Source organism: Rhinichthys klamathensis, unplaced genomic scaffold, assembly GCF_029890125.1.
Source record: "Rhinichthys klamathensis goyatoka isolate OS25496 unplaced genomic scaffold, OSU_Roscu_1.1 h1tg000210l_1, whole genome shotgun sequence".
In the NCBI taxonomy this organism is placed as follows: domain Eukaryota; kingdom Metazoa; phylum Chordata; class Actinopteri; order Cypriniformes; family Leuciscidae; genus Rhinichthys; species Rhinichthys klamathensis.
The window spans coordinates 3,355,853-3,371,266 of record NW_026606735.1 but is presented as its reverse complement, the minus strand read 5'-3'; the positions used below and the strand labels follow the sequence as shown (position 1 = coordinate 3,371,266).

General features: G+C 44.4%; 2 protein-coding genes across 2 annotated transcripts in view; one reads left to right on the top strand and one right to left on the bottom strand.

Annotated features, from left to right (window-relative positions):
* piwil2 (piwi-like RNA-mediated gene silencing 2) overlaps positions 1 to 1,308 on the bottom strand; it is a 37,845-nt gene extending 36,537 nt beyond the window's left edge. Inside the window, exons 1-2 of the mRNA XM_056263921.1 lie at positions 1,221 to 1,308; positions 103 to 568 (exon numbers count right to left, since the gene is read on the bottom strand). Coding sequence (XP_056119896.1) covers positions 103 to 543 — 441 coding nt within the window. The 5' untranslated portion in view covers positions 544 to 568; positions 1,221 to 1,308. The remainder of the gene's footprint in view (positions 1 to 102; positions 569 to 1,220) is intronic.
* A 5,192-nt stretch (positions 1,309 to 6,500) lies between these two features.
* Positions 6,501 to 15,414, top strand: part of htr7c (5-hydroxytryptamine (serotonin) receptor 7c) — a 62,384-nt gene continuing 53,470 nt past the window's right edge. Inside the window, exon 1 of the mRNA XM_056263931.1 lies at positions 6,501 to 7,203. Coding sequence (XP_056119906.1) covers positions 6,743 to 7,203 — 461 coding nt within the window. The 5' untranslated portion in view covers positions 6,501 to 6,742. The remainder of the gene's footprint in view (positions 7,204 to 15,414) is intronic.

Below are 15,414 nucleotides of genomic sequence, written 5' to 3'. Positions count from 1 at the left end.
TTGTTTTAATTGCATTTTAACTCATAATAGCAATTTTTATCAAAGAAAAGAAAAAAAAAATCCCACAAATTTTGCAGCCCCCTAACTATGCCCACCACTTACCTTGGTAATCATTGGAGCCGCCTCTGCTTGCAGCTCAGGCATCTTTTCCTGCACATCTGATCTTTCAACGTCGCGGGTAGGCACTGGTCCCACAGCACCCCCTCTACCTATCCCAAAAGTGGGCTCAGGAGTGGGCAGCAAAAATCCTCGGCCTCGCCCAAAACCTCCCTCTTCCATCGGTAATTGCACTCCTCTACCCATGCCCACCAGAGGCTCACTTACAGATTGGGTTACTCCTCTGCCAAATCGCACAGGCGATTCTCCAGGTACACTTAGGGCTCTACCTCGTCCAGGGAGAGGTTCGTCTTTAGGCAGGACAAGACCTCTGGCTCGCCCCATTTGGGGCTGGTCTGGCAGTTGACCCTGATCTTCTGCCTGCTGCAGCCATGGTAGGCGGGTGGCCCCTGGGGGACCAGGAAAGGGTGGTCGTTTTGGATCCATTTCTACCTGTTGCACTTCAATGCAACTGACAAAAACAAAGCACATAAATCAATGGAGGTTTCTTGACATGTCTATCTAAAACATTGTCAAAGCACAGCAGACCTCTTAGGCATTAAATCATATTAGAAAATCTCCACTGATTTATAAGCAATTCTTAATACATTTGCATGATGAGTTAATTAAACAATATGCAACAAATAATCCATTAATGAGACATTGTGCAAGATAGAAACATGGCACAACAGAGACATGCTTTAGTACATCCAATACATAAGTTCAATGGTTGCAATCGAGAATAATGTATTTTGTGCAAACACCGAGTCAACGTTCGTCGTTACCCAAGTCGACATGAGCACGTGTCAGCCTGACAGGATCTAAAACAACAGCTGATATTATTTCACTTATAAAATTTGATTAGCAAATTCAAGTAGCCTAAATGACACTTTAGATTTTTAGAGGAAGATAAAATTACCTACGTAAATATGGTACTTTTTTGGCATTTTGTCGACCGTAAAGGCTAATACTTACATTACAGTGCGCGAAGTAAAATTGAGCTGATTATTCGACAGAATGACGAACGCAATACAAAAAAAAAGCAATTATACTCGATAATTTTCATAAACAAACCAGGTTGATGCGTGCATAAAATCGTACAAGTGGTGTAAATGTAACTTTACCTGACAATATTTCGATTTTTTTATTGTGAGACAATGAACCAACTGTTCTCTCCAGAAAGCCGGGTAGAATGAACTGATTCAATTGAACAAATACTGATTCAGTAATGTTGCCCGATTCGCGATTCTTTTAAACGGTTCAGTCAAAACAATTCATGATTCACGAATTCTTTATACTGGCAGGACGCGACCACTTGAGCAGCGAATCGGACGCCGCAGTTATGCTGACCACTGCTCCGGGTGTGTGATGTTCACAATTCACTGCTCCTAGTGTGTGTGCCCTAACGTGTATGGGTTAAGTGCAGAGGACAAATTCCATGGAGGCCTATGCTATGCATAATTGGCCTTCACGTCACGTCAATTTACTTCAGTGGTTCATTGAAAATTGCCATTCAGAAGAACCGATTCGGTTCCCCATGTGTTGCGCTCGTGGTTAAAAACGTTATTTTGCAGAGATGCATGATGGGACAAATTGTTACCCATGAAACATATTTGAGCAGTTTTTTAACATAAGAAACATGAAATCAATTTCCTTTTTATTTTACATCAGCCCTACTCTTTAGACAGCATTAATTAAAATACAAGCAAGAATGTCTAGAATGTAAAGAATCTAGCTTTTCCTTTCCTTTTCCTAAAGTACGTTTATAGAAGATTTGTATTTTTATAGTTGTATAGTTGTTGTTTTTTAAAGTAAATTATGCCCTGACTGAATGTTTTGCTGTTTATTTGAAAATTAATCCTGTACCTCTTTTCATACATTGGTGATGTTTCTGATATTGTCAGATATTTCTAAAAACCCAAAGGACGCTGTCATGGACAAACTGCTAAATTTAGTAGCCTATTTCTCGGAAAGCCCAGGATGTTCAAAAACAGTGACGTGTGGACTCAGAGAAATGTATGGATAAAGTCCTCTATAGAACAAAAATGAACTGCTGGGCCCAAGAGATTAAATAAAAATAAGAAAGGCAGAGCATTAACCTCTTCATGCTTGGTGTCCTCTGGAAAATGCCATACAATTCTAATGAAACAAAATTCAGAAAATTAGTAAAAAATGGTTTTGCTTGCAAGCTTTTAACTGTATAAAAACAAATCTGGATTTGCAAGGAATGTTTTAAAAGTCAGCAAAGAACTCCATTTTAAACAGCATAAGGAATAGTCTTTGGATAGTGAATACTTTGAATACTTCAAAGTGTTCACCCCTTTTCCTTAAGGACTCGGGTAAAACTTTGCTGCATGAGAATTCCTTTTCTTGCCACTACTGAACAAAGTTCACCATTTCAAAGCCAAAAAATATTTCACAAAATAGATGATGCTGCAGTCTCATGTGGAACTCTCACTGATATACAGTATTTGTTTCACCGTGCAGGAGAGCGGTAACTAACCGTCAGAAAAACTACATGACTTATCTAGCCTATTTTCCATATACAGTGTCCTGTTTAGTTAAACATATAGGCCTCTCAGAAATATTCCTCATCATTCTTCAAGAGAATTACTAACATCTGATCTGTGAGGCGGACACAACTAAGAAGAAAGATTCTGAAAAGCTTGATAAATGAACTCCATTTTGTTAAATGAGTTATACCAAATACAAAGTTATTGTTACCAAAAACAGCCTATTGCAGCCACATTGCCACACATTTCGTTTTGCAGTCAGGAAATTCCAATTATGCATTTGAATTGCCAGTTTGCATCCATCAAAGTTGCTATTAAAGCACATTAAGTCAAACATCTCCTGCCTCATGCCAAGAGTTTTTTTTTTTTTTTGTCTCCTGCCTTGTGTGAGACATTTCTTCTTTACCCTGCTATGATTGTGAAGACACAAGCTACGTAGAGTAAACACTGTTTTATCATGCAGCCACAAACAAGTCTTTGAGCTCATCAGACATTTCAATTAATTATTAAAAATGTCTACAGAGAGAACAAAACTAGGAAATGAAACTCTGCCACATGATTCCAAATTGTCAGATTGGAGATTAATCTGATCCACAAAAAGGGCAATTCAGGATAATGTCTCTATATTCAACAAGGCTAAAAACTATTCTGGAAAAAAAAGTATATTATATTTATATTTACTTCACAAGTGACTATCCTGAGTTGTGAAGCAAAGGGGCAGCAGATATTTGTGATTTGTCTTATACCGTTTTTGTATTCTGACTGTTGTGGCATTCATTGATCTGATATTTCCTAATATTCCTCATCATACAGTGCTAAAACACTCATCTGAATGGGTCACTGGGTGTCTCTCGTATCACACCGCAAACTTGCGCACAACTTAAACATATTTTCATTTTCAAATCTTCTATTCATTCATTTATGTGTAAAACTTTTTAAAGAGGAATAGAGTACTTTGTGCACATTTAAAAACTTCAGAGATTTAGTTATACTTAAATGAAACATCAATCAAACAAAATGTAATTATGATGCGATGCTTCTATAGGATGCAGGCTTGAGTCAGGCCTGTCCTGTGTATATGTCTTGATCTCATTCTCTGAAGCCATGAAGCCCTTCTTTTTCTCCGGGCGCTTCTTTTTTTCCCCACAGTCCAAAAACATTGAGGTAAATAGGAGAAGTTTGGAGACGCTAAAAATTGTCCGTAGGTGTAAATACGAGTGTGTGTGTGTGTGTGTGTATGTGGTGTGTGTGTGTATGTGTATGTGAGTCCCATGTAATGGGGAGGCTTGGGGAAATACTTGGCAACCATGGAAAAATCATTGCTAAGAAAATTCATTGACAACCTCTTGCGTATGACGAGAAATAACTCATAGAATCCAGGAGTCGGATAAATGGTTAATGAATGAAAGATATAATAGTCCTATAACAGAGATGAGATTTGTAAGTAAACAAACACCACAGATCTACTGACTCACCAGGATCATATATGAATTGTCGCATTTTAACATGGACAGGGCAATTTCAGCAACAGTCAGTGCAAATCACTGCAATGACTTTTAATTTAAGCTGACATTCATCATTAGTGCTCTGCTTGACAGGCTATTCTCTGAAAAAGACCAATGAGGCTTGAGGGAAGCAGAGAGCATGCTGGGTCAAAGCAGCTGTTTGGCTTTCATCTCTCTCGCACTTGACCCAGGTTTAACCTTGAGCTTTAAAAACAGAAGGCATGGTGGCTTGTTACTGGAATATTGACCTTAAACATGAAATAAGTTGAACTTCAGCACTGAAGTCTAACTAATCCTATAGCTCATAGCTCAGTGTAAAAAATGTAAAAAAAAAAAAAAAAAATAACAAATTAGATTACACTAAATAATTCCTTTAAATAAAACACTGATTAAAATAAATGGATTTAAATAATGATAATAATAAATAATCGTTCTAAACAAATAACATCATAAATATAATATCTACATTCAAGCACAATGGTAGAAACAACTGAACAATGTAACATAAAGAAACTAACGCATATTTACATTATTAGTTTGAACAGTATACATTTGGTCTTTACATGAAAATATAGCTTTTAAACTTTAGGAATGGGGTGCCTCACACCAGGAAAATCATATTTGGGGGTCCATGGCATCTAAAAGATTCACTCACAGAAAAAAAGGCACCAAAGCTGTCACGTCGGGTAAAAGGTACTAATCATTTAGGTAATATCACTTTAAGTACTAATATATGCCTTTAAGATACTAATAAACACAGTTTAGTGGTAAATAAGGTACAAAAGTTTACCTTTTGAAAGCTGCCCCAGCTTCTATACTGCTTTAAATCATAAACCCAGTTTTACCCACCAAAGAATTGGTCACAAAAATTATGCATTCAGATAACATAAGGCTCTGGGGGTGACTTGCCCCAGCTGTTTAACAATGAAGAAGAAGAAGAAGAAGAAGATGATGATGATGATGATGATAATGGTGGCTTTTTCACATATGCCTGGGAACATGCTGTCCTATTCTGTGCAGTTCTCTGCTTCATTACAGATTCATTTTTCACGCCACTTAACTCCATGAGGATGAGTGCTCACCATTCACATATACAGTACAGGATGTTTTTTTCTTCTTCTTGCAAGCTTTGTCTCTGTAGCTGTCGAATTTCAGCTGATAGGTTTTGAATGTTCAGCTTTTCCGGGCTTTTGTTATCTCCGAGCTCTGCGTGGTGTTCTGAAAAGTCTAAAATGATAAGCATTTTTTTTCTGGTGGTTTATCCAAAGTGACTTACAATACACTTATATCATGGACAATATCCCCTGAAGCAACCTGGATTTAAGGGGCTTTTTGCAGTGGCACTGTCAGTGATCATGAATCGCCCCTTGCAGGGTTTGAACCAACCTTTTTGTTCACCAACCTAAGGGGTGATTCGCACTGGCAAGATGGGCTTTTAATAAACTTGAAAAAAAATTAAATAGAAAGGCGATAGAGAAAAAAAAGAGAGAGAAAACAGAGGAAATGGCTATGACGTAGGGGGAAAATAGGAAAATCCCCATAATGCACTGGGCTCAAACCAACTGACAAATAAACCAGGAGATCTGGGTCCAGGTAACATGAAGAACGAGTACATACTGTTAATTTAGCCTACCAACATTGTAAAAATACAAAGCTTTTTAAAAAATGGCAAACATGTCAGTCTTCACCCCATCCGTCACCAAAACCCCAGCCAGCTCCACATCATTGAGAGGCAGAAAGAAATTCTGGTTAAGTTTTCTAATTGGTTTAAAATAGTTTTCCTGTTATTATTATTATTCATAGGCCTAATATTATTATTCATATTCATAATCATATATAATTATTATTAGTTAACAATCTTAATCAAGCTCCACTGATCTGCACTCTCCAGCTGTTGCTGCATGAAGTCGCTTAGATTTGATGTTGTATATTTGCATAAAATTAATAGGCTATTTGGTGGACGCGCCCACATTGCAAAGGATCGCAGTCGCTCATGGCTGTCGCCAGTTTATCTTTTATTGAAAATGATTGTCGCTGTAAACCGAGCATTTGGTCTGTCAGAGAGGCAGTGTTATTATAGGCCTCCTGTATTTTAGTCATTATATGCCTATCTATCAGATAAGTAATTTTATTATTTATTCTCCCCTTTCCAGTCTATATTTAATCTAATCTAGGCTATATGAGAACTGAAGTCAGGGCATATCGAGAGCAAACATTTAAAAACAGTGTTGCTGCTACTTTCAACCGAAATAGATCGCAAGAAAAAATAAACATCTTCGTGTAGGTGGAGCTGAGACCTTCCGCTTCCCTTTGATGAGAAAGTTACGCGTTTAACCTACTAGAGTGCGCAATACTCACACACTTCCTCGCATGAAAAACCGAACTGTCACTTACATCAAGTCAAGGACTGCCTCCACGCGCACATTATTATCAGCCAAACCAAAGCGAGTGTCCTCTCTCGTCCCGTTTACTTAGGTTTTCCTTTCCTATACCCTTATAATTACGACTTGTCTTGTTTTTTCTTTTTCTTTTGGAAAGCTGGAAGACACCCCAGATCTGCGCTCGCTTCAGCATGCGTTTGGCGGACGGAGCGCACTCTTGGCGAGCTCTTCATCATCAGGCGCAGGGATGATGTTCAACTCATCGGGCGCACTAGATTTCTTCTCGTTCACTCACCCTGAGGTCGCGTCGGAAGTTCTCAATGGTTCCTCACACTTATTCTACAACATCTCAATGGCCATGTGGAACAATTCCTGCGGGGAACAACTGCTTGATTTCACCTCAGCGGAGAAGATTGTTATCGGAATGATGCTGGCCATCATCACCACCGTGACGGTGATTGGAAATATGTTGGTGGTGATTGCGGTGTGCGTCGTTAAAAAGCTCAGACAGCCGTCCAACTATCTGCTGGTGTCTCTGGCCGTGGCGGATCTTTCCGTGGCTATTGTGGTGATGCCATTCGTGATCGTGACGGACCTCACCGGAGGAAAGTGGCTTTTTGGAGAGGTCTTCTGTAACATCTTCATCGCTATGGATGTGATGTGCTGCACTGCATCCATCATGACGCTGTGCGTGATCAGTGTGGACAGGTGAGTACGTTGGGTTCTTAAGTCATTTAGGGGACCCTTAGATTCAAAGTGACTTTTTTTACAGGGACAATCCTCTTCTTCGAGCAAGTGCTTTGAACACAGTGGTGATGGTATGAAGCAACCCATTTTGGAGTTTGAACCTTCAACCCTTTTGGTTATTTAGCATCTGTTTTATAACCACTAGGAGTTTATGCAAAATGTTTTATCCTTAAAGAGATACTCCACCCAAAAATGAAAATTCTGTCATCATTTACCCTCAAGTTGTTTCAAACCTGTATGAGTTTCTTTCTTCTGCTGAACACAAAGGAAGATATTTTGAAGAACGATTGGAACCAAACAGTTGTTTGGCACCATTGACTTCCATAGTAGAAAAAAAAAAACTATGGAAGTGCCAAAGTTCCAATCGTTCTTCACAATATCTTCCTTTGTGTTCAGCAGAAGAAAGAAACTCATACAGGTTTGCAACAGCTTGTTGAGGGTGAGTAAATCATGACAGAATTTTCATTTTGGGTGGAGTATCCCTTTAAGCAACAGGATAACTGTGTGTGTCTCGTTCATCAAGCCTGCATTTATTTATTTGATCAAAAATACCGGAAAAATAATACTGTGAAATATTATTATAATTTAAAATTATGGGTTTCTAGAGACTTCTTTAAAAAACATTCAACTTTTGACCGGGACTATATGTATACAAAAGATCACTGGTGAATTTCTGTTTTATTTTATTTTTATTAAATATATAAATCATACTGTATGAACTCCACAAGTTTGTGTAAAACCTGAAATTCTCAAATCACTCTGGTTAACATGTTCTCTTTCATAGGTTCACTCAACGCTGCGGAAAGCGCAGTGGGATATCCTCTGGATGTGCCGATTGTCTGAAGCCCTATAGAATCACGCCAATCCATTGGCTGATGGCGCTCGCGCAAAGCTGGCTCCGCCCCGACGCTCTTACGTCGTAGCATGATGTACGCGCGCGCGCCATCTTCTCCTCAGATTTCTCTGCCTTCACGAAGCGGTCACATCTCGCCCTTCGTGCGGTTTTTCTGAGCCCGAATTCTTCAATTCAACTTCAGCTTTCGTCTCGACACTTCAGCGACTGGTATAAGTGGAACTCTGTTCTCCTTACAGTGAAGTGTCATGGATTATCGACGCTGCTCTCCGCCATGCGTTCGTTTCATCTCGAACGACGACCCTCACAGTAAGTGTGTTAAATGTATGGGTTTTTCGCATGCGCGTGAGGCTGTATTAGGATTGTCGAAATGTAAATTTTGTGACAATCTCCTTCTCAAAACCCTCCGCTCTAGACTCGCGGTTTTTGAGAAGGAGACATTCGTTTCCCCCCGTCGCGCTCCCGAGACTGCTGAGGCCTCTCGTGGATCCGCGGCCTGGGGTTCGGATGTTGAGCTCGAGGATATTGAGTATGAGCAGACGGGCCTCGCCCTTTCTCTCCCTCCCTCTCCCGAGCACGCACGCGGCGCGGTTGAATTCGCGCATGATTATTTATGTCCCAGCCCGGGAGCCCGCGAATCGGTTTCTTTCGGTCTGGATGACGTTATTTACACTGCAGCCTCCGACTCCGAGGATTTCGGGCCTGCTCTGGCTGATGACGTTATCCCGCCTAGCGGCCAGGACGCGCGGCCTACTCCGGCCTACACTGAGCTTATTGAGGTGCTGTCGCGCGCTACAGAGAAGCTCTCTATTGACTGGCCTGATGAGCCCCGCGAGTCTCAATCGTCCAAACTCGACGAGAGGTTCCTACGTGGCCCTAATTCTAGGCCAGAGCGAAGAAAGCTGCCCTTTTTCAGCGATCTGCATCACGAGATCTCCAGATCCTGGAAGCAGCCATTCTCCGCACGCCTAACTAATGCGGCAGCCGCTGACTTCACCAACCTTGTTGGTTTTGTGGAGCAGGGTTATTCCGCTATTCCAGCGGTCGAGGACACGCTGGCTAACCACCTCGCCCCGTCGTCTGCACCGTCTTGGAAGGCGCGTCCCCTTCTTCCTTCCAAGGCTTGTAGGACTACTTCCTCCCTTATTGGGAAGTCTTACATGGCGGCTGGTCAGGCAGGCATGGCCCTGCATACCATGGCCATCCTTCAAGCCTACCAAGCGGACGTCTTGAAGGACATGGATGAAGGAGAGGGACTGACGCCCGAAGCTGTCAAAGAGCTTCGCAAAGCCACAGATCTGGCCCTAAGAGCCACCAAGCACACTGCTCGGGCTGTAGGTCGCTCTATGGCGGGCTCGGTTGCTGCAGAGCGCCACCTCTGGTTGAATCTCACGGAGATCCGAGACAAGGATAAGAGTTTCCTCCTGGATGCCCCTATCTCCCACTCAGGTCTTTTCGGGGAGGCGGTCAACACGGTGGTTGACAAGTTCCGCGCCGCTAAGTCTCAGTCGGCCGCGTTCAGGCAGTTTATGCCCAGGAGGGTCAGAGGGCCCAGTGACTCCAATCCTCCCTCTTCTCAAACCCGAGAACGCTCTGCTCATAGGGCTGAGTTCCCTACTAGCAGGAGTGACCCGGCTCGCCACCCACCAACTACTGTCTGGGGAGCCCGAGGTCGTCCATTTCCTCGCCAGCGCCCTCACAAGCGCCTTCAGCTGAAGCGGTCCAACAAATCGGCCGCTCCAGCCTCCTCGAGCCGTTCCTGACCCGCAGGGCAGGAAGAGGAGAGCCTCATCAGATCTACGAGGTTGGGACAGACCGCGCAAGCGTTTCTGCCCTCCTCCAGCCGGCTCTCCTCATCCAACCCTGTCACCTTCGCCACCCAGCGTGTTTCGAAGTGCAGGTCCTGTTTCACTCTCTTCACCCAGTCCGGCGCAGGAGGAAGGAGACGCATCTTGCTTTCTCCCCTCGTTCCCGGTGCACGTTACACCCGCCAATCGCTTCCTCAGAGGCACAGTTCTTTTTCCTCTGGAGCAGGCGGACCCAGTTACTTATATCCAGGTGGTGGTACCCCCCAATACGTGTCAGGACGCCAAGCGCTCTCCTCCACGGTCAACCGCGCCTCCCTCTACCAGCCTACCATGGAAACCACCCTACCTCAGGTATGTCCCTTGCACTGCAACACTCCTCTGCCTCTATCACATTTCGTTCAAGAATGGGAGCGTTTACCAGGGGTATCGCCTTGGATCCTTCGCACAGTTCGGCTCGGCTACACGCTTCAGTTTTGTCGCAACCCCCCCTGCTTCAACGGGGTCTTTTCTACTGTAGTCGACAGCGCCGCTCAGGCTTCTGTACTACAGCAGGAGATTTCATCCCTTCTGCTGAAGGGGGCGATAGAAGAGATTCCTTCGGGGGAAGTCGAACAGGGCTTCTACAGCCGTTACTTCCTGGTCCCGAAGAAGGGGGGCGGCCTGCGGCCGATACTAGATCTTCGCCGGTTGAATTTCTCTCTTTACAAAGGAAAATTCAAAATGTTGACGCTGAAGGCCATCATATCTCATATCCGGCGGGGGGACTGGTTCGTGACGGTAGACCTCAAGGATGCTTATTTCCACATCCAGGTCGTACGGCGACACAGGAAGTTCCTCAGGTTCGCCTTTGGAGGGAAAGCGTACCAGTACAGGGTCCTCCCCTTTGGCCTCGCTCTAGCGCCAAGGACGTTCACAAAGTGTATGGATGCTGCTCTGGCCCCGCTGCGGCTCCAGGGCATCCATATACTCAACTACCTGGACGATTGGCTCCTTTTAGCCCACTCCAGAGAGTTGGTGACTCACCACAGGGACATTGTCCTCCGTCATATTCAGTCTCTCGGTTTGAGGCTGAATACGGAGAAGAGCGTTCTTACTCCAGCTCAGAACACGGTTTTCTTGGGGGTATGCATGGACTCCGTTCTTATGCAGGCCCGTTTGGCTCCTGCACGGATTTCCAGTCTGGTGACATGTCTGTCCCGTTTCGCACTAGGCCAGCATGTTTCCGTGAGCACCTGCCGCAGACTTCTGGGCCTTATGGCCGCGGCCTCCCCTGTGCTACCTCTGGGGCTGCTCCACATGAGACCTTTTCTGTGGTGGATGAAGCTCTCAGGGGCTCGGCCCACGGGGCCAGCCTTTCGCCTATTGAAGGTGTCGCGCAGTTGCTTTCGCGCCCTGTCAATCTGGCGGGACCCCCTCTTCCTTCAGAAAGGAGTCGGTATGGGTGCGGTATTCCGTCGCCAGATGGTTACGACGGATGCCTCTCTGACCGGCTGGGGAGCGGTTTTCGAGGGCAGGCCAGCGTGTGGGGTTTGGACTGGCGAGACCCTCACGTGGCACATAAACAGCTTGGAGCTGAGGGCTGTCTTCCTGGCTCTTTGCCACTTTCTCCCTTTCCTCGAAGGACACCATGTCATTGTCAGAACGGACAATATGGCAGTAGTGTCCCATGTAAACAGACAGGGGGGTTCACGATCGCGCACCCTAGACAGGCATGCGCGTCACCTTCTCCTGTGGTCCCAGGACAAGTTCCTCTCTCTGAGAGCAGTTCATGTCCCAGGGATTCTGAACCTCGCAGCAGATTTTCTGTCGAGGCAGAAGCTCAGGTCTGGGGAATGGATGTTGAACCGCCAGTCGGTGGCCCTGATCTGGGAGGTGTTCGGAAAAGCGGAAGTGGACCTCTTTGCATCTCAGGAGTCGTCCCAATGCCCGCTTTGGTTCTCTCTGAGCCCTCCAGCTCCATTGGGGATAGATGCGTTCGCCCACCCTTGGCCGATGCAGAAACTCTATGCCTTCCCGCCCATCAAGCTGATCCAGGCGGTTCTGTCCAGAGTGAGGGAGAGCGGAGTCCGCCTCCTTCTGGTAGCCCCATTCTGGCCGTCCCAGCCATGGTTTTCGGAGCTGATCCCTCTGTTGGAATCCTCCCCCTGGGAGATACCGGTCAGGGAGGACCTGCTTTCCCAGCTTCAGGGCAGGATATGGCATCCTCGCCCCGACATTTGGAAGCTGTACGTTTGGCCTATCAGAGGCCGTTAGCTTTAAGCTTTGATCTCCCAACCGACGTTCAGGAGACTATTGCGAATGCTAGAGCCCCTTCGACGAGGAGGCTATATTCCTCCAAGTGGAGGGTGTTCGAGGCGTGGTGCTTAGCACATGATAGGAACCCAGTTAGCTGCCCAGTAGGCTCAGTGCTGGAATTCCTGCAGGAAAAGTTTGCTTCCGGAGCGGCCGCTACCACTCTCAGAGTGTATGTCGCAGCTATTGCTGCTCATAGAGAATCGGATGAGATTCCCTTGGGGAAACTGAGGTTAGTTTCGGCCTTCATGCGTGGGGTTAGGCGCCTGAAACCGGCTCGCCCCCCTAGTGTTCCCTCGTGGGACCTGTCAGTCGTCCTGGAGGGTTTGACAGAGGCTCCCTTCGAGCCCTTGGAGTCAGCTCCTGAGCGGATTCTGACTCTTAAGGTTGCTCTTTTGTTAGCTTTATCTTCACTGAAGCGGATAGGGGATTTGCAGGCTCTCTCTATTAGTGAGTCATGCTTGGACTTCGCTCCTGGCCTGGTTAGGGTTACCTTGAGGCCGAGGTCGGGGTATGTACCCAAGGTTCTTTCCACGGCGTTCCGCTCTCAGGTTGTTAACCTTAATGCTTTCCACCCTCCTCCTTTTGCCTCTGAGGAAGAAAGGAAACTTAACTTGCTCTGCCCGGTCCGTTCTTTGAAGTTGTATGTAGATCGCTCAAGCGGTTGGAGGAAATCAAACCAGCTCTTGGTATGTTTTGGTGCTGGCCGCCGCGGGCTTGCAGCATCAAAGCAGAGGATTTCCCACTGGGTAACGGACGCTATTTCGCTGGCTTATGAGGTGCGTGGTTTGCCTTCACCTCTTAGCATCAGAGCGCATTCCACCAGAAGTGTGGCTTCCTCTCAAGCTCTCTTTAGAGGGGCCCTCTTGGAAGACATTTGTGTGGCGGCAGGTTGGTCCTCTCCGCACACCTTTGTGAGGTTCTATAATTTGGATCTTGACATGACTCCAGGTTCCCAGGTTCTATCTGCTTGAACCTATCATGGTTGTTATTATTTGGTCTGGTACCGGTTATGGCAGCGCTTAGCTTGGCGAGTTTGGTATTTCGTTCCCACTGCGCTTTCCGCAGCGTTGAGTGAACCTATGAAAGAGAACGTCTCTGGTTACTTACGTAACCTATGTTCTCTGAATAGGGAACGAGACGCTGCGTTCGCTGCCAAGCTCCTCGCGCTGCCGACAGTTTTTCTTTTCGGCAGAGAAATCTGAGGAGAAGATGGCGCGCGCGCGTACATCATGCTACGACGTAAGAGCGTCGGGGCGGAGCCAGCTTTGCGCGAGCGCCATCAGCCAATGGATTGGCGTGATTCTATAGGGCTTCAGACAATCGGCACATCCAGAGGATATCCCACTGCGCTTTCCGCAGCGTCTCGTTCCCTATTCAGAGAACATAGGTTACGTAAGTAACCAGAGACGTTATACCAGCGTGATTTGACAATGTTTCAAAGAGCATCTTGTGATTCATTGGAAGCCATAGACTTTAATGTGGTCTCAGACTTTTGTACCCCACTGTATAGGGGTGAATTCAGGTTGATTGGGACACTTTTTCCCAGTCATCTCAAAGGCATAAAAGTATCCTAAATTCATAAATTCACAAAAGAAAGTAGGCCAATCATTTAAGATGCTGTAACTGGTAATTTCTTTAATTTCCACCATTTTATACACCATTTAGCTTTTAGCACTTTACAAATGAATTTGTTAAAGTAAAAATATTCCATACACTCTTAAAAAAATAAAGGTTCTTATTAATGGCATCACTGCAAAAACCCTCTATGGGAACCTTTATTTTTGAGAGTGTATCATCTGTAAATGTTTATTCCCATACAATGGCATTTATCATTTTTATACAAATATTAGAAAAATGCTGCAGGGCACTGATGTCAGTGTCACTGCACTCATCTTTTTTTTTTTAGCTACTACCCATCTAATCATAAATGGTCCACGTTGTTGCTCATTTAATATTACAGATCAATAAGAATCAGTCAGTACTAAACCGCAATGGCAACTTCCTTCACTCGAATGTCAAGGCAACTCTCTGGACATGTCCACTGTACAGCAGAAATTAATACTGACAACTCTGTGTCCATGTCGGACATCATTCCTCCAGACTGAGAATAGGGTCAATACACCTGAAGCCAGTCTCCTATGTGACATCACGAGGGGGTCGCTGAAAGACCCTGATTTCGTTTGACACATCCGAGGAGCTAGTGTCCTTTGGAGTCCTGAAGTCCAAGAATCTATTTCTGTAGTGAAGCTCACTGAAAGAATGGTTTATGCTGGTCAAAATTAATGTAAAATGTGGTGTATTCATGTTGCAGTTTTCACTTTCACATATGGCTGTAGTAAACTGTTATCTGATTGAATAGTTAATTCAGTTAGTCATTGATCTATGTGTCAGAGTGGCCGTTAATATTTATTTTAAAAGGTCCAGCTGAACACATCGACTGTTTTTCTATGACAGTAAAGTCAATGGGGAAGGAATACAGCTTGGCAGGCATACCTTGAGGTTTTGAACTTATCTTTTGGTCTGGAAGCTCAGGTTGTTTATTTAAACAACTGCATTAAAAAAATCAATAAATTATCATTGGAAAGCTGTCTTATGGAAAGATGACCATCTATTGTGATAGTTTAACCATCCTCAGTTTAACCAATTAGAAATGAGCTACAGTGGTGAAATTTGATTAGACAATAAATTCATGTTTATTAATATATTATTTAAATTTGAAATGTATCAAAATTATGGACATTTTATATCCAAGTTTGAGATGCATAGCACAAAAAAGGCCGTGTTTGGAAACACTCCTCTGTCTCTTTATTGTTGTGACGCACACATCCTTTTTTTCCCCCTTTTTTTCCAGCACACTACGTCTGCTTTCGCTTAGACACTTTAATCTATACACGTACATACCAGAGGATCATGTCCTTTCAACAAGCACTTGAAGGTTTTGAAGGATTATAAACAAACCTAGTCTCTTATGACGGTTCTGTTTGAAAAAATCTAATGTGAAGTGATTGCATATTTGAGTATCGCCATTTTTCTGTGAGGACCAGAATGGAGGTGCTTTTTTTGTTATTGAGACTAAAGTGTGATCCATCAGGTTGCTCTGATCAGGTTTTATTAATTGTGATTGTGTAGCAGCAGCCATTGGTGATAAGATTACCCATCCTGCACACTCTGATTGGCTATTAATTTAAAAATGATCCAGTATTTAATCAGAAAATG